Source organism: Phascolarctos cinereus, unplaced genomic scaffold (genome assembly GCF_003287225.1).
Source record: "Phascolarctos cinereus isolate Bilbo 61053 unplaced genomic scaffold, phaCin_HiC Scaffold_3;HRSCAF=262, whole genome shotgun sequence".
NCBI lineage: Eukaryota > Metazoa > Chordata > Mammalia > Diprotodontia > Phascolarctidae > Phascolarctos > Phascolarctos cinereus.
In genome coordinates this window covers 49,865,499-49,886,381 of record NW_027555736.1, presented here as the reverse complement: position 1 = coordinate 49,886,381, position 20,883 = coordinate 49,865,499, and the positions used below count along the sequence as shown (strand labels likewise).

At 45.9% G+C, this 20,883-nt stretch overlaps 1 protein-coding gene across 1 annotated transcript in view; it reads right to left on the bottom strand.

Annotated features, from left to right (window-relative positions):
• Positions 1-20,883, bottom strand: part of UNC5B (unc-5 netrin receptor B) — a 139,392-nt gene that overhangs the window by 37,872 nt on the left and 80,637 nt on the right. The window contains 1 exon segment of the mRNA XM_020994623.2: positions 1,159-1,380. Coding sequence (XP_020850282.1) covers positions 1,159-1,380 — 222 coding nt within the window.

Here is a 20,883-nt window from a genome sequence, read left to right as displayed (position 1 = left end):
GTGAGGGGAACTACTATGCCACCACAGTTAGAGAGCAAATGTTGGAGCTGAAATGAGTCATCGATGAAAGGGAGCTTAAAGATCATTTAGTCTGATGTCATTTGACAGATGAGGGGGAATGATGCGCATGAGCGCACAAACCAGGACTTCTGACACCCGGGTGAGCCCTCTTGCCTCTGTCTGCGTCTCATCACCTTCTGACGGCTGCCCCAAAGCCTTCCACAATATAGCAAAGTGACTACTTAGAAGAAGAGACAAGAGATGGAAGTGGCCTTTCAGGTTACCTAGGGATTGATGGCAGTGGAAAAAGCCCTCTCATCTGTAAAATGGGAATGATGATAATACCATTTCAGAGCATTGTGGTGTGGATCAAATGGAATAGTGCATGTCAAAGGCTTGGTAAGCCTTAAAGCACCCCAAGTATGAGCTTTTATTGTTGTCAGTTCTTTCTATTATTTGGCTTATCTCCTCTTCTATTCACATATGCTACTGATGATGGCCCTTATAACATACTGTACCAACAACAACCCTCCAGGTATAGATAGGGCAGATAGTAGGACCATCATCTCTCTTGTTCTGGGTACTATCACTCAATTAACCAATCAACACATACTGGTTAGGTACTTCCAATGTGCTAGGTGATACAAAGACAAATACAAAATCCTCCTTGGCCTCAAGAAGCATACATTTTACCATTGCGTATCTCTTCTGGCCACCACTGTTGACTCATCCTGACCTGGCAATCCATGAAAGCATCCAGATTCTTCTCATATGAATTGCTGTTTGGTCCCCACTTCCCGCATTCTGGACTTTTGCAGCTGGCATTTTGAACCCAAGTGTTGGACACTACATGAATGAATCCCTATTGAATTTCATCTCCTTTTAACATTGTCTACTGTTCGTAGATCTTTCTGGAGTCGGACTCTGATTCTGTGATCCAGCCCATTGGACACCACATGGCACAGGTGTGGCACCATACAAGGGTCTCACCTTGTAAAAGAACCACCTATGTCAAGGTGGGATATTAGCCCCTTCTGACTTGGGGTGAATTCTTTATATACCCTGGATCTCCTTCAGAATAAAGGTAGGGGAAGGTGATTGCCATGAGTAGGAAGGGGAATGGGGTGAGGCAAGAGAGGAACAGGTGAGGTCCCTTACCAGTGACCTCGTCCAGGCTCTCCTTGGTGAGATGGTCATTCTGGTTGACCCACTCGCCGTTGCACTTGAAGTAGATTTGGGTGGCTGGGTTGGCTCGGCACAGCAGCTCTACAGGCTTATTCTTCACAATGTAGGCATCCTGGGGCTCCTGCAGGAAGTGGGGCAGGGGCTCAGCAGGGGCAGATGGAAAGGAGTCTGGCAGCACTTCACCATACTCAATTCCTGTAGGGAGAAGAAGACAAAGATGTTGGGGCTGTGAGTTAAGCTGGACAAATAAATCTCTCATTACCATCATCTTCCACCCCCAACCCACTGCCCAATCCATTGCCCTCCTGCATATGATCCCCCAACATCATTGTGAGGAAGAAGGTAAAGGAAGAGATGACCCAGAATTTTTAATAATATTTTATATCCAATTACAGATGGGGAACTAAGGCCTAGAAAAGTTTACATCTCACACAAGCTCACAATGAGTTGAGATGAAAAACAGCAGAGTTGAGAAGATCCCCAGCATGTCTCATGCTTCATCCCCAAATCTCACCCCACCTTCTCCCTGACTTCTCTCTCTCCTCTAAGCATGAATTCCCTCTCAGCTCTGATCTGGTCTCCGATTTATAACAGGCAGTGTGCCAGAGCACCAAAGCCAGCATGGGGCTGAGGAGCAGGGCTCAAAGTAGGGCATATTGAGCCCACCAGGCACAGCTGCCCTTACCTGCCCCTCTTCCTTCTCGCCATCACGCTCTACACAGATCAAGGCAGCCAGGCTGAAGGAAACTGAAAGAATGTGTTTGGGACTTTGGGGACACTGGGGGTGAGAGTGTTGTCTGTTCATGCTCCTTTTTTCTATTAACCCCCCCACGTCCCACTATGCCCCTGGAAGCCAAAGGCAATTCTACAATTCTCCTAACTTCTCCTAATTAAAAGGCTGCCAGAGTGGCAAGTGATCTAGCTGCCACCTCTTGTCCCCAGGCCACTGAAGCTAGACTACCTCCCAGAATCCCTGCCAGTGGCCTTCTACCTCAGAATGTAGGTTCTCCGCAAAGGTCAAGTAGGGAGACTAGACATTGAGTTTCTCTCTGGTAATTTCAGCTTCTGAATAGGTCTTTGGCCCTAACTTCAGCAGCCTCATCTTGTAGTTAAACCTGAAACCACCCAGTCAGCCCCACTCATCTTCCACCATCAACCAGAACCCCACCCAGGATTGTCTCTGGCCATTTTCTGAGCCACCACACAGGCTATCACACTCTCTTTGAAGAGCTCCAAAAACCATACCTTGGAGGAGCTGTCTCTCCTAATAGGCTGGTCCCAGGTCTAGCTATTCTCTTTTCCTGGACCATTTTCTGACCTTCTTGACCACTCTTCCCTACCCTCCCACCTCTTGATCTTCTAACTGAAATCAAATCTGCACCATTGCTGCTTCTGCAAAGGGCTAGTTGCTTGACTGTCCTCTTGTTCCACTCGTCATCCCTGTGACTTCCCAAACGAAAATATAGCCCTTCCCAGATGACCAATCCCCTACTTATATTGTGTCTCTCTCTATTAGAATATAAGCTTCTTGAGGGCAGGAACTGCCACAATTTTGTATTTGTACCCCCAGAGCTTAGCACAGAACTTACCTTTCACCTAGTAAATGATTAATAAAAGGTTATTCATTCATTCATTCATCCATCCATTTGTCACAGATAGAAGTAACATCACCAGTGGTCCTAGTGATCCTAGGTTCAGAGAAATGAAAGGGCTTCTCAGCACTGACCCCAGGACCCAGTATCCCTAGCACCACCAATTGGGAGCCATTTTGTGAGTAATATGATGGAGGTAGTGTCAAGAAAGATGAACTAGATGGCCTCAGACATTCCTTCCCAACCATATGGAGTCTCTGAAGTCTTCCAGGTAGCCCCCCCCCAAAATCACAGGATTCCAGATTTATAATTGGAAGGGCGCAATGCTAGTTCTTTAAGTATTGATCCAAAGCTTTTTCCATGGTGCCATAATCAGAGACTGTCAGAACTAGAAGGAGACTTAGAGGTCATCTAATCTCATTCCCAACTCCATCTCTATCTTACAGACAGGGAGCCTGAGTCCCCAAGAAGTAAAACAAGTTGCTGGAGGCTCTTTCTGGTTACCTCATACCATCTCTCTCTCTCAAAGTCCCTACCAAAGAAAGCCTCATGACAGGGACTTCCAGCCTCCTCTGGAATCACTAGTCCCATGAGGGGAGAGGCAGAAAAGGAAACTGAAAAGGGAGAAAGAAGCCCAGAATGGGAGAAAGACCTTGATTGAGCATGTAGGCTCTGGAGTAAAAAGAGAAGGGAAAAGAGGAAGAAAAAAAAACAGCTAGGCGAGGTCACTCGTTTAAAATCCATTTAGGAAAATTGACTTTCCATTTCCGTTCTAAGTCAGCAGGGAGAGAAGGCAGCAGGAGGTCTGTCATAACCCATTAGCTGTTCTTTTGGAAACAATGAATTAAGCTGGGGGTCAGTCCTCTTTCTCCTCCCTGAACAGGGTTCAGCCCTCTCCTCCTTGTAATTTTCTCAGCACCCTTGCAATTACACCGAGAATTGTAGCCATAGGGCATACTTGGCCTTCACAGGGGACAAGTAGACAAGGTGCCAGCCATTCCTGGATCTGGGTCCCCGGGCTGCTAGTCCAGAGTCAGCACTTGCTTGGAGGCAGGTGGATGCACTAGATGAGCCCTAGAAGTTCCCTTTTTAACCCCTTGAGCCTCAGAGGCAGAGGTCAGGGTTGCACACTGTAGGAAGGGCTATAGGAAAGTGGTGAGGCTGAACTTTAAGCCACCTTGGGATGCCTTGAAACAGGATGGCTAGTGATGGCTTGGATAGAGCTTTGAAGCTTGGTAAGAGAGACAATAGATAGCTCTTGTCGGTCAGGAGAATGGACATAATATTGGGCCCCAATCTGCTCTGGTGGTTCCCCTGATTCTTCTAGAAAGCACTAGGCAAACTTCCCTAGCTCTGTCCTCACTGCCCTCCCTCACTTAAATCCAACTCACTTGCACATCATGGCATCACCTCCCTGATGTCATCTTTTTCTTCGAGAATGAAGGACAGACAACATCAACCTCATCTGTAAGTGAAAGATATCACCCATCATGGCCTCTCATGAAAGGAAGCACAATCAGACCACATTTTCTTACAATGAACCCTCTAGGATCTGGCCATGGTCAGGTAAATGAGGTTCTGTCTACACCTACTGTCTCCATTTCCTGCCCTTTCCCTTCTTGGCCTTTTGCAATGGCTTCCAATCTCATCACCCAATTGGAACTGCTCTCTGCATGACCTCTTAATTCCCCAAGTCTGATGGCTTTTTCTCAATCCTCATCCTTTTTTGAACTCTCTGCTGCACAGAACACCAGTAGCCACCACATTCCTTCTGGATCCTCCAAGGATTTTTGGGATACTGCTCCTTCATATTAATCACACAGCTATCACCTTAGTCCAATATCTCCTCTCTGGCCTTCGGCAGCAGCCACCTACTCATTCTCCTTCCTGGCCTTAAGTCTCTTCCCTACTCCAAGATACCTTCCACATGACTGCCACAGTAATTCTTCTCAAGTATGAGTCAACCTGAATTACTCCCCTTCTCAGTAAACTCCAGTGGCTCCCCATTGCCTTTAGGACAGGAACCCTTAACTTGTTTTGTGGCACGGATGCATTTGGCAGTCTGGTGAAGCCTACAGACCTCTGCCTCTGCACTGCCAATCCCCCATGGCTGGAATGCCCTCTTTCCTCATCTCTGCCTTGAAGAATACCCCATCCCCTTTGATGCTCAGCTTATCCACCACTTTCTGCATTAGAGATGTCAAACTCAGCCACAAGCTGCCCTCAAAGGAGTCAGGCCTGAACTAGATTAACATATAATTGAGAATTGTTTGATGAAATAAATAAAAATGCAATATAACATAGATAATGTTAATTGGTGGTTTTCTGAGTCAATATGGGGCCCATAGGGATCATTCCTATTTGAGTCTGTCACTACTCTTCTACATAATCCTCTCCCAATAGACTGTATTGATTTTTTATTGATTCTCTGTATGTCCATGTTGTCTCCACCAATAGAATGTAAACTACTTGACAACAGGGACTCTTACTTTGTCTCTGGATTCCTAGGCCCAGCACAGTACCGGCACATAGTAGGCACTTACTAAATGATTGTTGATTGACTGACAACCCCCTTCCTTGAGGACAGAGACTGTCTTACTTTCTTATTGGTATCTCTAGTATCTAGCACGGGTACCTAATCCATAGTAGGTGCTTAATAAACAGATTTGTTGATTGATTGGCTGATTGAATCTAGTATCAATGTTAATTAAAAAACCATCCCGTATGTCACACATAGATTACAAATTCAAAAGATTCAAAGTACAATCAAATGCCCTTGACACCAGCCTCACGCCAGAGAGAACACTTCCTCTTCCTTGTATGTGATTTAGAAGGAACTTTCAGGATCTGGAGGAATGCCACTAGGAAGCTCAATGTGCCCTATGTTCCCCAATCCCAGAAGTATACACTGCCAGGCACATAGTGGGTGCTTACTAAAGGCTTACTGATTGACTGTCAATTCCTTCCTTGAGGTCAGGTACTATCTTAATGGAAGTTGTGATGAAAAGAACTTGAGATAAATCTGCTTTATTTTAAAATAACTGCTTCAGAGGTTGAAAAAAAAATCAGTAAAAGTCCTCGTACCCAGGCCACAAGAGCCCCAATACCATTGGGAGATCAGGCACCCTGGGATGGACAGTTTTTACTGCTGAGCTGAGATCTAAAGGATCATAGCTCTAGAGCAGGATGGGGGGGGGGGGATGTTCCTGGTCTTCAAATGGTTCTTTCCACTACAGTAAGTTCTCCAAGGAAGGAAATACATATGGGAGGCAGACTGTTTACAATGGAAGGGCCACTGAATTAGTGGGAGAGCCAGGCGGGTGTCCCAACTTTGTCCTTAACCAGATGACTGACCCTTGACGAGTCACTTACCCTCACCTGCTCCCAGAGTCCCTTGCAGCTCTTACAATCTATTAATCTGTTTGGAGATGGGCTGCAGGGAGGAGAATGTTGCATTGTTCAGTCCTGACCTTCCAGCTCTCCCATATTGGCTCCTAACCTCCCTCTCCCAGAAGGCGTACAAGAGGGCTCTGTCCTGAAAGATGATCTCTGCATCATCTATCTGCTATTCCGTCTACCCACCCCCAGGGCTCCCTGACATCAACCCAGATGCTCCTGCCCCCAAGAATGTTTTAGGTTGGTCATTTATCAATTCCTTCAGGTCAGAAGAACAGAGATTTTGGAGTTAGACAGGACCCCAAAGGTCACACAGCCTAAGTCCCTCATTTCACAAATGAGGAAACTGAGCCCCAGAAGGCTCAGGGTGTCACATAGGTAGCAGGTGGCAGAGTCGGGATTTGAACCGTGGGCCTCTGGCTCCAAAGTCAGCACTCTTTCCACCATCCCAAGCCATGAAGCCAGACCTCCTTTTCCACATCAGTGGAAAGTTGAGCGGGAGCAGCCAGCCCAGAGACTTTATTCTCAGGCTGTATATAGTAGGATCAAGCCAGGCTTCGGTGTTGGAGAACAGCCTCCCGGGACCAATTTGGGGGGTCTTTAAAGAGTAGAAGACCACCGAACTAAGGACCTTGGGCTGGGACAGTAGACAAAGTCTAAAGGGAGCTTGGAAGTGCCAAGTGGGCAAAGGAATGCCCTTGAACCACCTCCTCCATCCCTGGTCAGCCCAGGTCTGAGACCCCAAAATTCAGTTCCCACTGACCCCCAAAGGCTATTTCTTGCCTCTGCTTTCTCCCTTCCTCTCTTCTCCAGTTGTCCCCATACCTACCCTACAGGAACAGCGGTCTGTGCACTTTGTGGGGGTGCCCATCTTTATGACCGTTTTTACAACCCTACTGTGGGACTCACTCATACAGCCGACCCAAGTCTGAAGAGCGCACACATTAGAAATCCATTAGCCCAAGCAAGCTACTGCATCTGGCAGCCTCCTCCTCCCCACAGCTGGCCACCCTTCCTTCCTTCCTTCCTCCCTCCCTCTCCACCATGTAATCTCCAAGCCTCTCTCAGACATGGCTGAGGAGAATCTTCTCAAGATTACAAATACTTACAGAGAGATTACCCCTGGCCTCCGTGGTACAGTTGGCCTAAAGCTAGTGATTTCCTTTGTGTTATAGTTTCAATGTTTAGTTTCTATTATTCCTCTCCATTCCTCAATGACTGTTCTCACCCCATCCTAGATCTGAGCCCTACACACTCACCTGCACCCTCTTGAGTCCCTTCGTGGGTGACAGTAAAAGACGCCCTTTGGAGGAGGGAGCCTGACCACCAGAAGGCATGGGCTGAGGTCAGATCCTGACTCTGCCACTGACTTGTGACTCTGACAATGCCCCTCTGAGCCTCAGTTTCCTCATCTGTAAAATATAAACTGGGTGGTCCTTAAGGTCCCTTCCAGTTTTAAATTCTAGGATTTAATAAGGACTAGATAAGAAGGTTATGCTAGATGAATTCTAAGTTCCTTCTCAGCTTGAACATTTTTACAAATATCAAATTCTCTCTTCAGGGTACAGAGGGCTATCTATTACACAGTTAAATAAATGCAGGCTTCATACTTTGAGAAATCCGTGATGTCACAGATGCAGAGCTTCCATTCATTGCTAGCCTCAATGGAGGAGGCAGCTTGGGCAGTGTCAAGAGCACTGGCTCTAGAGTCTGAGGACTTGGGTTCAAATCCTGCCCCTCACAACTTATTTGCCCTGTGACCTTGGGTAAGACATTCAACTTTCCTAGGCTTCAGCTGCCTCACCTAAAATGAGGGGGTTGGCCCAGATGACCTCTGAGGGCCTTTCTTGTTCTAGATCTGTGATTATCCACGCCTTATCTTCTTCAGTTCTTGACCGTGTTATTGCATAGACCTTCCAAGGAGGACCTGCCCAGTACCTACTTCTTTTAACATTTAGTGGGTGATATTACTATTACTACTACCACTACTACTACTACCACCACTACTATCACCACCACCACCACCACCACTACTACTACTACTACCACCAGCACTACTACTACCACTACTACTACTACTACTACTAGCACCACCACTACTACTAACACTACTACCACCACTACCACCACTACTACTAATACCACTACTACCACCACCACCACCACTACTACTACTACCACCACCACCACTACCACTACTACCACCACCACTACTACTACTACTACTACTACTACTACTACTACTACTACTACCACCTAATATTTCTACAGTGCCTACTATATGCTTGGCACTGTGCTAACTGCTTTATAATTATTATCCCATCTGATAATCATAACAACCCTGGCAGGTAGGTGCTATTATTATCCTCATTTTACAGATGAAGAAACTGAGGCAAACAGAAGTTAAGTTACTTACCCAGGGTCATAAGCTAAGAAGTATCTGAGGTCAGATTTGAACTCTGGCATCCCTGACTCCAGGGCTGATGCCCTATCTAGCATATCACCTGGTTTTCCATTGTTATTTTTTTATACAAAATGGAACCACTTCCTTTTCCAAACATATATACCTGTGATGATATCTTTCATGCTCCTTCTTGCCTACATGTTATTATTGGAAAAAACTTACAGCATATAGTGTGTGTATCTATACCTATACCTATACCTATATCTATATCTATATCTATATCTATATCTATATCTATATCTATCCACCATGCATCTTTCCATTGCCCATTAGGTCACCTGAAATTAATTGTTGTTTTCCCCCTGAGACCATGGTATGCCATGATTTGCAGCCACCTAGAATCAGTAGTACATTGGTTTTTAAATGATGGAATTTTGTGACAGAGGGCAGATCAGGATCATAGAAAACACTGAAATTTCCCAAATTTAATCTAGCCTCCCAAGTTGTTCCCATTCATTTCTGGGATCATTGTCCACCTCCATTGTCTATCCAAAGTATGGTTACTAGCAGAAGAACTGTATCTCAGAATCTCAGCAATACGCATTTTTCATCCACTTGGTTTTTCCTTTGGACTGCTAGGCCAATCTCTTTTAAGAGGTTGAAGACTTCCTACAGAATTCCTGCAGAATTAACACAATGCCATTCACAAAGAGAGACTCACTATTTAATGATGATGATGAGGATGATGATATATTGTATGTAAAACTCTTTAAGGTTTACAAAGTCTTTTACATATAATATCTAATTGGATTCCCACAGCAGCCCTATTAGGTAGATACTATAATAATACCCATCTTACAGATGAAGAGAATGAGGCCCAGGGAAGTTAAGCAACTTCTCCAAAGGCACACAGTTAGTAAGCATCTGAGACAGGATTTAAACTCAGGTCTCTCTGACTTCAAGTCCAGCATTCTATCCACTATACCATCTAGCTGCTTTTTTGTTCAGTTGTTTTTTTAGTCATGTCTGACTCTTTGTGACCCCATTTAGGGTTTTCTTCTCAAAGATACTTGAATGGTTTGCCATTTCCTTCTCCAGGTCATTTGACAGATGAGGACACTGAGGCAAACAGGGCTAAGTGACTTGCCCAAGGTCACACAGCTAGTAAGTGTCTGAGGCCAGGTTTGAACTCAGAAAGATGAGTCTTCCTGACGCCAGGCCTGGTGCTCTGTGCACTACGGCGCCCCCTAGCTGAGCTCTACCTAGTTACCTAGGGAATCTCTTTCAAATTCGATTCATTTTTAAAGATATATCTACTGGGGCAGCTAGGTGGCACAGTGGATAGAGCACTGGCCCTGGAGTCAGGAGGACCTGAGTACAAATCCAGCATCAGACACATAACCCTAGCTGTGTGACCCTGGGCAAGTCACTTAACCCCAATCGCCTCACCAAAAAACAGCAACAACAACAAAAAGAACATACATACACACACACACACACACACACACACACACACACGCACACATATACATACATATATATATATACATATATATACATATACATATATACATATATATATTAAATACTGCTATTATTTTCAAGGCACCATTGGGGATACAAAGAGAAGCAAAGACTGTCTCTGATCTCAAAGCGCTAACATTCTACCAGGGAGAATAGCACACACGCAGATAAGTAAACATCATATAATTTGATGAGGAAGATAGTAGTAGCATCTAGGAATAGCAGGGAAGGCTCCGAATTCGAGGTGGTACCTGAAGGAACTGAAGGTTCCCCTGAGGCAGAGGGCGGTGGGATGTCTCTGCAAAGGCACAGATTTCAGACAACAGCTAGGAGGTCAGAGCTGTGTGAAGAATGAGAGTAAGAAGTAAGTCCAGAAATGTGTGTAGAGCCAGAAAGGTCAGGCTGAGACATCTGTATTTGATCCTCAAGGTGATAGGGAGCCATTGAAGATTGTTGAGCAGGACAGTGATGTGACCAGAACTTTGTTTGGAGAGTATTAATTTGCCAGGAGTGTGAAGAAGGGATTGCAGAGGAGAGAGAGAGAGAGATTGCAGAAGGGAGAATCCCTTCACATCTCCCCATTCCACACCTTTCTTGGAACCAGAGGCTCAAGGAACGACGTTATCTCTGTGGTTGTATCTGTCACGGACTCTTGTCTAACCTTAACATATTCATGGAACATATCCACCCACGCCAATGACACTGAACAAGCCATGCTGGACAGCCAGGACAAGGGTGTGACCGTCACAGAACCCAGCTGGCCCTAATCAAAAATTCCAGTAGAGACGGCTGAGCAAAGAAGTTGTTTAAAGGAACAGGAATCATTGGAGGCCCAAATGAGGAGGACGCCCTCCCTCCCCCACCCCACAAGTCCAGTACTGCAGAATCTAGGCAGACCACAAACAGTACGGGAATATTAGGGATTCCGAAGACATTTTTTGGAAAACCTTCCTTCAATTCAATTCAACAAGCACTTATTGGGCCCCTACGAGGTGAAAGGCACTGTGCCAGGTGCCAGGAATGAGAAAACAAATCACCCCCAAAAATGCAGCCTCTGATCTCAAACTGCTGCTTTCTAAAATTGAGAGCTTTCCAAGAACACGGTGGGCTGTGTCAGGTGGAAGTGCACGGCCCCTAGTTGGAGGCCTTCAAGCAAAGGTTGGATGGCCAGTGTTGGGTCTGGGATGTCAAAGACAGGGATTCTCGGTCAGATATAGGCTGGACAAAATGGCCTCTGAGATAGCGTGAACTTGCTGCCACCCTGGTTTCCCCATCTCCCCAAGACACCCAAAGAAGGAAGACATGATATTAATAAGAGCTAGCATTTACAGAGAGCTTTATAGACAGTATCTTATTTGAGCCTTATGACAACCCGGGGGAGGTAGAAGCTATTATCACCCCCATTTTACAAGTGACTTGCCCAGGGTCATAGTGCTAGTAAGAGTTGAAGGCAGGATTTGGCTTCAGGCCTTCTTCACTACAAGGCAGGTGCTCTATCCATTGGGCCACCAAACCGTACATAGTAGGACTACCGGATAATTCTAAAGGTAAGGGATGGGGGCGTACAAAATGATGCTCGTATCTGGCTGGGGGGATGGAAGAAGAAAGGACAAAGTGGGGGGGGGAGGAAAATGGAGGGTGGACCCAAGAAATCATAGAATCTTACGAGTTGGAAGGACATGTAACCCACCTCCTACCTGAGCAAGGCTCTCCTCTGTAAAATTCCTAACAGTTGCTTCTCTATCCTTAGCCTGGAGACCTCCAATGAGGGGGAGCTCTTTACCTCCCCAGACAGCCTGGGATCACTTTTGGCCAACTGTAGAAGCTTAAAAGATTTGTCTCTTTACAATTTCCACCCATTTCCCTACTTGCATCAAGCAGAATTAATCTAATCCCTCCTCTACAAAACTGTCCTTCAAGTACTAGAAGGCAGCTATCAGGTTCCCATCCCCCCTGCATCCCATCTCTTCCCCATCACCAGTTCCTTTAACCAAACCTCCTACGTACAGCATGACCTTGAGGCATGACCTATATAATTTATTTAGGTAGGGCTTTAGTGTTTACAAATCATTTACCTCAGAACAATGCTGTGAGGTAAGACATCTATAAATATTATTCCCATTTTAGAGAGGAGGAAACTGAGATTCTGAGAGGTCATGACTTGTCCATAGTCACTAGGTGACCTTTCCAGTTCCCTCTATGGGTATATGTGTATGTTTTGGGCACATCTCCCTCTCTTAATGGACTATTCCCTAGAACAAAAGGGAGGCATGTTCGGTTACTACTTGTAGTTCATTCTGTTCATGTTGCCCCTTCTTAATTTCAAAAGCCTGATCTTTTTCTGTTTTCCTTTCTCTGCAAAACAACAGCAAAGCTGATCACAAGCTGATGAGGCTCTGTTTCTGCTTGCATCTGAACCCTGGCTGGTTTTTGTCCATGGGTCAGTGGCCATCAATAGAAAGGAAGTTCCCTCCCTTTACACAATAGATGTGTTCTTGAAAAGTTATGGGTAAAAAGAAGTTTTATAAATCAAATCCCATTTGAAATGCACTGGGGTAGCCGAGGACGAAAGGAACCCTATGGGGAATTCTTTGGCCATTTGAAAAAATTTTTCTGCCAAGTGAGCAACCAGACTCAATTTCTCTATGGCAGGAGTGGGGAGCCTTTGGCCTCAAGGCTGCATGTGGCCCTCTAGGTCCTCAAGTGCAGCCCTTTGACTGAATCCAAAATGCTGCACTCGAGTCCCTAAAGAGCCATGGGTTCCCCACCCCTGATCTATGGCATAGAATTAGCCATTCAGTACAATGGATTTGGCACAGTGACTCCAGACTTGGCAGTCAGGAAGACCTGGGTGTTTCCTGGTTCCGTGGCACTGTGGGTAAAGCCTTGGGCCTGGAGTTAGGAAGATCACCGTTCAAACACAGCCTCCCACACTTCCCAGCTGTGTGACCCTGTGGACAAGTCACTTCACTTTTGCTTTAATTTTCTCAGCTGAAAAACAGGAATAACAATACCCCCTACGTCCCAGGGCTGCTGTGAGTCTCAAATGAGATATCTGTAAAGCACCTAGCACAGTGGCTGGCGCATAGTAGGCACTTAATAATGTCTGTTCCCTTATCCCAGGTACTAGCTAGTGTGTGACTCTGGCTGCTCACTTAGCCTCTCAACCTCAGTTTCCCCATCTGTAAAATGGGGTTGATAATAGCACTTCAAGATGACACATGTAAAGTTTTTCCCAAAACTGTAAAGAGCTCTATGTGTTTGCCATCATTATTAACCCAAATTCTATATACAGTGAGTTACTTAAAGTGAGGGCAGCCCATCCTTGCCATGGCTCTCGTGAAGAGCTGGATACTCAGAAGGCACAGTGGGCTCCCCACTCCTGCCCCACCAGGGCTATCTCTTCTCTTTGTCATCAGCACCGAGCATGGGTGGGTCTGGGAGAGGAAGGAAGAAGAGGTGCTCGCTGCCAGGGGGCTCTCTGCCATGCCTGCTCTAGGGCAGAAGGGTTAGGGCTACACCCTCCACCACAGCCCTTAGCTCTAGGGTGGGCGAGAAACAGGCCTGACCTGTTATTGGGGAGCTAACTCCGGGTGTTGGAAAGAATGCTGGCCTAGGTGGCAGGAAGCCTGTGTTTTAATCACGGCTTTGCTACTTCCCAGCTGGGAGACCCTAGACGAGTCAATTTATCTCTCGTTGAATTGAATCAAAGGATCCAGAGACTCCTCGGACTGAGCCTGACTATCCCAAGTCCCCAGAGCAGGGAGTGAGACTTAGGAGAAAAGGAAGGGAAACTTGTCAATTTGTTTTCTATCCAACAAAATGGATATGTGTGTGTGTGTGTGTGTGTGTGTGTGTGTGTGTGTGTGTGTGTGTGTGTGTACTCTTCTCCTTTCCAATGGTTAGACCAGATGGAGAGATATATATACATGTATGTATAAACATATATAGGCTATTCTATATAAAGGCTATATATATGGAGAGAGAGAGGGAGAGAGAGAGAGAAAATATTCTCTTTTTATTCTCTTTTCCAAAGGTTAAACCAGATGGCTAGATCCTCAATTGGATAGGAAAAGGGGTCTCCTTCCACTGGAAGAAGCAAAGACAGTAATCTGACGTATTTACAAGTTCTAGTACTCCAGAAATAGGACTTTGAAAGGAGCAATTTCAGGATAAATCATAGGATTTTTACTATAAATATTATACATACTATATACATACAGTATGTACAAGTATATACTATATATACATATACTACATATATACATTATATATACACACATATATGCGTAAGTTAAGTAAGTATATATGCGCATATTCTATACTATACATAAGTATGGAATTTACAGACTTGTTGCCCCAAGAGGACTGAAAATATAATTCAAGGAAGTTTTAGGTCATCATCACTGTCATCAGTATTATTATCATTATTATTACTATTACTATTTTCTAGGGTAGGAGATTCATAATGAGCTATTAATTGAAGCTAGCTAGGGCTGTTTTCTAAACTTTTGAAGCTTATGCCAGAGAGGCCACCCCATTCAATGCCAAAATAGGTCCCATAGTGCCTTCATGAAATACAAATATAATAACTTATGGCATTTTAAGGTTTTGTTTTGGTTTTTTAAGGCAATTAGGGTTAAGTGACTTGCCCAGGGTCACACAGCTAGTAAGTGTCAAGTATTTGGTCTGAGGCTGAATTTGAACTCAGGTCCCCCTGACTTCAGGGCAGGTGCTGTATTCGCTGCGCCCCCTAGCTGCCCCAATTTTAAGGTTTTACAAGTACATTATCTCACCTGACCTCACAATTCTGGGAGGTAGGTGCTATCATTGTCCACATTTGACAACTGAGGAAACTGAGGCTCAGAAAGATTAAGTAATTTTCCCACGATCACACAGCCAGCATGCATCTAAAGCTGGATTAGAACCCAGAGTCCTAAGCTGCATGAGCCATGGGTAGTGCATTTCCTATGTTCTTAGATCCACTGGAGATCAATGCAGGGGTGGAGGGGCACAGTGTTGTTCCAGCTATAACTGTCCATTCATCTGAGAATGCCATTAGCCCAAGAAGCCAGAGTCAGAGGCTCTGGATTCAAATCTCACTTCGACCTCTTGCTTCATTATCTAGGCAAGCCCCTTCTGGCCTCTATTTCTTCACCTGTGGAATGAAGGGATTTGAAGTCTCATGTCCAAGCTATTTAAGGAGCTAATTCCAAATTTATACTAATAAGAGCAATTTTCCAGCTGACAAATAGGTAGTTGAGATATGAACAGGAAGTTCTCAAGAGAAGAAATCCAGCTAGCTACAGCTATATTAAAAATTCTCCAAATAATTAATAATTTGACAATTGCAAATTAAAGCAACCATGAAATTCCATCTCACACTTATCACATTGGCAAAGTTGACAAAAAAAAAAAAGAAAATGATCAATGCTAGAGGGGCTGTGGGAAAATGGGCACACCAATGCACTGCTGACTAAACCTTTCCTCTCCTTCAATGTAGTGATACCATGACTAGACCTAGACCCCTAAGAGATCCAAGGAGGAGGAAAAGGGTCCTATAGATACAAAAGTATTTCTAGCTATTCTCTTTTGTAGCGGTAAAGAACTAGACATTAAGGAAAGGGCAGTGTTTGCCCATTACTTGGTGAAAGGTTAAACAAATTATGGTTTAGGAATGAAAATGAAATGTAAAGGGGCCATTACTGCACTGATGAAAGAAGTGGTTTCAAAGAAACCTAGGAAGACTTGTATGAACTGATGTAGAGTGAATTAAGCAGAACCAGAAGAATAATTTACACTATAATAATTTTATAAAAACAAACACCTTTCAAAGACTTAAGAATTCAGATCAAAGCAAGGATTAGCCAAGAGTCTAGTGAGCCAATGACAAGGAAGGCCACTCACCTCCTGCCAGAGAAGTCATGGACTCAGAACACAGAATGAGATAACACATATTTTTGGACATGGCCAATATGGGATTTTTTTCCCCGACTATATGTTTATTTGTTACAAGGATTTTGTTTTTCTTTCCCTCCCCATCCCAGTAGGATGGAGGTAGGGGAGGTAGGAGGGGAAGGAGAAGAAAGAAAAGCTTGACAATTGGGGAAAAAATTTAATTTAAGAACATTTAAATGAAAAAAAATAAAATTGAGAAGGTTGAACTAGATAATCTGTGATCTTTCTTCCAGTTCTAAATGTATTAAACTATGAAATTATAAATACTGTTATACAAGAGAGAAGTGGATCTGACTCCCAGAGAGGAAGAAATAAGGACAGTTCTGGCTGTATAGTGTAATGGGAGCACCCTGCTAGAGCCCATATTTCTGAAGCAGTGTGGATTTCCCATAACCGCACCACTACACAGCCCATTCCCAGGTACACGAGCTACAGTAACGCCATCAGGCCCTAGGACATTGTGGGAACAGGCAGCGGGGTTCCAGGGCTATGAAACTGGCATTGGACCCTTCCCAAGGAACCAGAGAAAGGAGCAGATGGTTCCTAGATTCATAGAGCCAAAGATTCCACAGGCTTAGAATAAGAAGGGACCTTACTCAATGAAACAACAAGCATTTAGTGAGCACCTACTAAATGCCAAGCATTGTATCAGATGCTGGGAATACAAACACAAAAGTGATATTGCCCCTGCCCCAGGGAACTTAGATGTTACCATGGCTCACTGAAAAGATAGTGCAGATAGAGTCAGAGGACCCACGTCTACCATTTACTGTCTGCCTGACCTTGGGAAATCCAATAAATACGTAAGTGCCTACAAAGCGCTAGGCACTGTGCTAAGGATGTTTACAAGTGGGAAAGTCACAACCTCTCTGTGCCTCAGTTTCCTCCTCTGCACACTTGAGGGGACTGCCAGAGATGATATCCGAATTCCCTTCCAGCTTGAAACCTAGGACCCTTCTATCTAGTTGGACACCGTAGCTGGGTCAGGGAAGGAGAGTGACTTGTCCGAAGTCACACAGAGAACCTGGTGGCCCAGGAAGGACTAGAGCTCAAGTATCCTAACTCCTTTTCCAGCATCCTTTTCACAGCCTCCCTGCTGCCTCCCTAAGGGCCCAGGCATACTCAGGGGCCCTTCTGAAAACAACCCCAGAGCCCAGCCTTTGGGGAAGGTGTAGGGGCAGCTGAGATGAAACCCACTAGGTTACCAGTGGCAGGTAAACCACTGAGTTTTCTCACTTCTATCTAACAAAGCTGACTAAGGAAGCTTGCTGCTCTGTCCCCAAATATGCTCTGCATTCTACAAGGCAGGAGGACAGAAGCTTCAGCACAATGTCAGGGAATGTTGTAAACTGGAGCAGAAGAAGAGCCCTAAGCCTTCAAATCCCAACTCAGACGCTTATTGGCTGTGTGACCAGGGTCCAGTCAATCTCTGTGGCCCATTTGCCTCACCTGCAAGATGAGAGGGTATGGGTGGGACTCAGTGACCTCTAAGGTACTTTCTGTCTCTAAATCCTGTGACTCAAACTGTTCTGGCTCTAGGGGTAGGCCTGTGGTGCCAAGTGAGGCTAGCATGTGGCCCCACAAGGGCCCATGAGGCTATGATGTATTAACTTCTCCTAAGGCAGTGGTGGGACAGGAAGACAAAGTCCAGGCATGGTGGGGTGGAGGAGAGGGCAGTGGGAAAAGCCTTGAATTTGGAGGGAGAGGAGCCTGGAGCTGCCACTTATAACCTGTCTAAGTTATTTACCTTATCGGGGCCTGTTTCCTGATGGGGTTGGACTAAACGGTCCCTTTCAGTTCTAAATCTGTGAACCCGTGATGGCACAAAGGGAGAGGGGAACCGAAAACCACAGAAACAGCGTCCGCAGCTGGACGCAGTTGTGAGACCGTCTCTGAGGCAGGTCACTCAAGTTGGGGCCAGCGGGGAGCGAGGGGCTGCCGGCAGGGAGAATGGGAGGTGGGCAGACGGGAGGTGGGGAGAGAGAAACACACCACGCTGGGCGCATTCATCACAGGCAATCACAACAGCCTTTCACACACCGTCTCTGCCCCCTGAACACTAGCTAATTCCAGCCAGACTTGACCACCCACTGCATGGAAAATCTCTTCCATTCTCTCTGCTTAGCTAATGCTTGCAGTGGGATGTGGGGAGGATGGAGGGGAGCAAAACCATTTGTTATGATGTTTAAAAAATACACAGACCCCACACTGAAAAGCCCCCCACCCCAGACAAAAAGGCTTTTTTCCATCTGGCCCCAGCTCCCAGTGTCTGGAAGGGACAGAAGGGCCCTGGACTGGCTCCCCTCAGAGACTGTCACAATGGTGGCTCCTAATGACAAATGGGGGGCTGGTGAGGCCCCCTCCAGAAGCCATTTTCCCATACCTCTCTTCCCCAGTCACCACCGTTGGTGCCCTCCACCATGGACACAGGAAGTGCCCTGCAGCCAGCCTCTCCAAGACATGGGTCCTGGCAGCCAGCTATGAGGAAGGGGGCAAATAATAGCGCTTCAGCTCTCCACTCGACCGGCCCTAAAAAAGCCAGCAAAGAGGGAGGGGGCCAATGGGAGAACAAAAGCAGGCCCTTGCTCAAAGAGTAAGGCAGTCCCAGAATGCTAGTGCACTAAGGGCCCCGAGCGGTCATGTTGTCCCATCTGCTGCATTTTGTGTTGTTGGGTCATTCTGTCGTGACTCTTCGTGACCCCGTGGACCACAGCACACCAATACTGTCCATGGGGTTTTCTTGGCAAAGACACTGCAGTGGTTTGCCATTTCCTTCTCCAGCTCATTTTACAGATGAGGAAACTGAGGCAAACAGGGTGAAGTGACTCATCCAGAGTCATCCAGCTAGTAAGTATCTGAGGCCAGATTTGAACTCACAAAGATGAGGCAAAGGGAGATTGCCCAGGGTCACATAGCTGCTAAGTATCTGAGGCCAGATTTGAACTGCAGGCCAAGCGCTCTAACCACTGAGACACCTTCTATAGGTGAGTAAATGGAAGTCCAAGCTCACACGGTTCATTGTCAGCATTATTCCTACCATATCACGCCACCACATCCCAAGTCAGGCTTACCATGAATGACCTTGCCCACAATTCTGCATACTGCCTTGCCTAGCTGGGGACTGTGAGGAGTGCAGAAGTAATAACAGCGATAGCGATATGGCCCCTGGAGGGATGAAACATGCCTGATTTCACAAGCCCCAAGGTCAGACAGCGAATAAGCTTTGGAGGTAGGATTTGAATCCTGACTCTGGCGTTCTTTCCACTCCACTCCACTGGGAAAGGCAGGATAGTGGAAAGAGTCCTGGATCCGAATCCTGATGGCCTCTTAGTTCCCTGATGACCTTGGGTAAGTCATTTCACATTCCTACATCTCAGTTTCCTCATCTGTTGAGTGAGGAGGGTGGATGAGACGACCTAGCTCTAGCCTAAGCTATCTTCTAACACCAAATCAATGAGTCTTACAATTCTAGATTCTGCAAAGAGCTTTCCCCGCAACAACCCCATGAAGCTGACATCCTCATCCCCATTTTACTGATGAAGACAATGAGACTTTAATAGGTGAAGTAATCTGGCCACAGTCACTCCCGCAGTAAGTGAACAAGCCAGAATCTGAACCCAGGTCTCCTAATCCAAAGTCTAGGATTCTTTCCATCATGCCGTTCTCCTAGAGTTTTGTCCTTTGGAAACCTATAACTGAACCAGGCAGACGAGATAGATGTCTATACAACAAACAGCAGGGGGCAAGCCTGGAGGTGCATGAGAACCAGGTTCGGCTGCCCAGACCACTGGGGCTGGAGGAGGTTTAAGGGTTGGGGCAGGGAGAGGTCCCATCATCATTGCTGTCACGGGGCTCTCCACCCAGCCAGTCCCAGTGCTGACTGACTACCTTCCCACACAAGAAAGCCCCGATCCTACCCGCTGCATCCACTACCCCACCAAGAAAAACGAACAGGGCTGGCTTGGAATTAGAAAGCAATAAAGCTTCTCCTCTCCCTAGGAAGGCCACGAAGAGACCAACTGTGGTGGAAGACAGAAGGTTAGTCAGTCAACAATCCAAAGAATTCTCGGGTTCTAAGTGTCCCCAGACACTATGTAGACCAGGGATTCTTAACCTGTGGTCCACAACAGATTTCAAGGGCAGCAAGATGGCACAGTGGATAAAGTGCTGGGCCTGGAGTCAGGAAGACCTGAGTTCAAATCCTGCTATAGGCTTTACTAGTCGTGTGACCCTGGACAAGTCACTTAACTTCTATCCACCTCAGTTTCCCCATCTATAGTGGATGTGATAATAACAGCATTTGTACCTTGTAAGGTTGTGAGAATTAAATCAAACAAAAATTTTAAAGTGAACTTAGATGGGAAAAAAATCTATTTTTATTTTCACTAACATTTAACTGAAATTTAATGTTTTCTTTCATTATCTTAAAACATTGTTTTGAGATAGGGTCCACAGGCCTCACCAGTTTGCCAAAGGGGTACATAATAGAAAAAGGTTAAGAAGCCCTAATCTGAACCTCATAAAGGCACAGGGATTTACCCAAGGTCTCATGGCTAAATAGTGATATGGCCAGGGTAGGGCCCAGGAAAACTCCTATCTCCTGATTCTGAGGCCTGACCCCATTCCTGACTCACAGATTGTCCCCAAGAGCCTCCATCCAGACCAAGTGTGGTGCCAAGGTTCTCCATGCCGCCTTTCCTCAGCATCTGGAGGGCAGAGCCGGGTGAGCAGACACATGTGTTAGAAGAGGGGATGTTGGAAGTGCGGGGTGGGCAGGGGCATAAGCAGGGAGGAAGAAGGAGCTATGGTGGGGCAGCCAGCTGG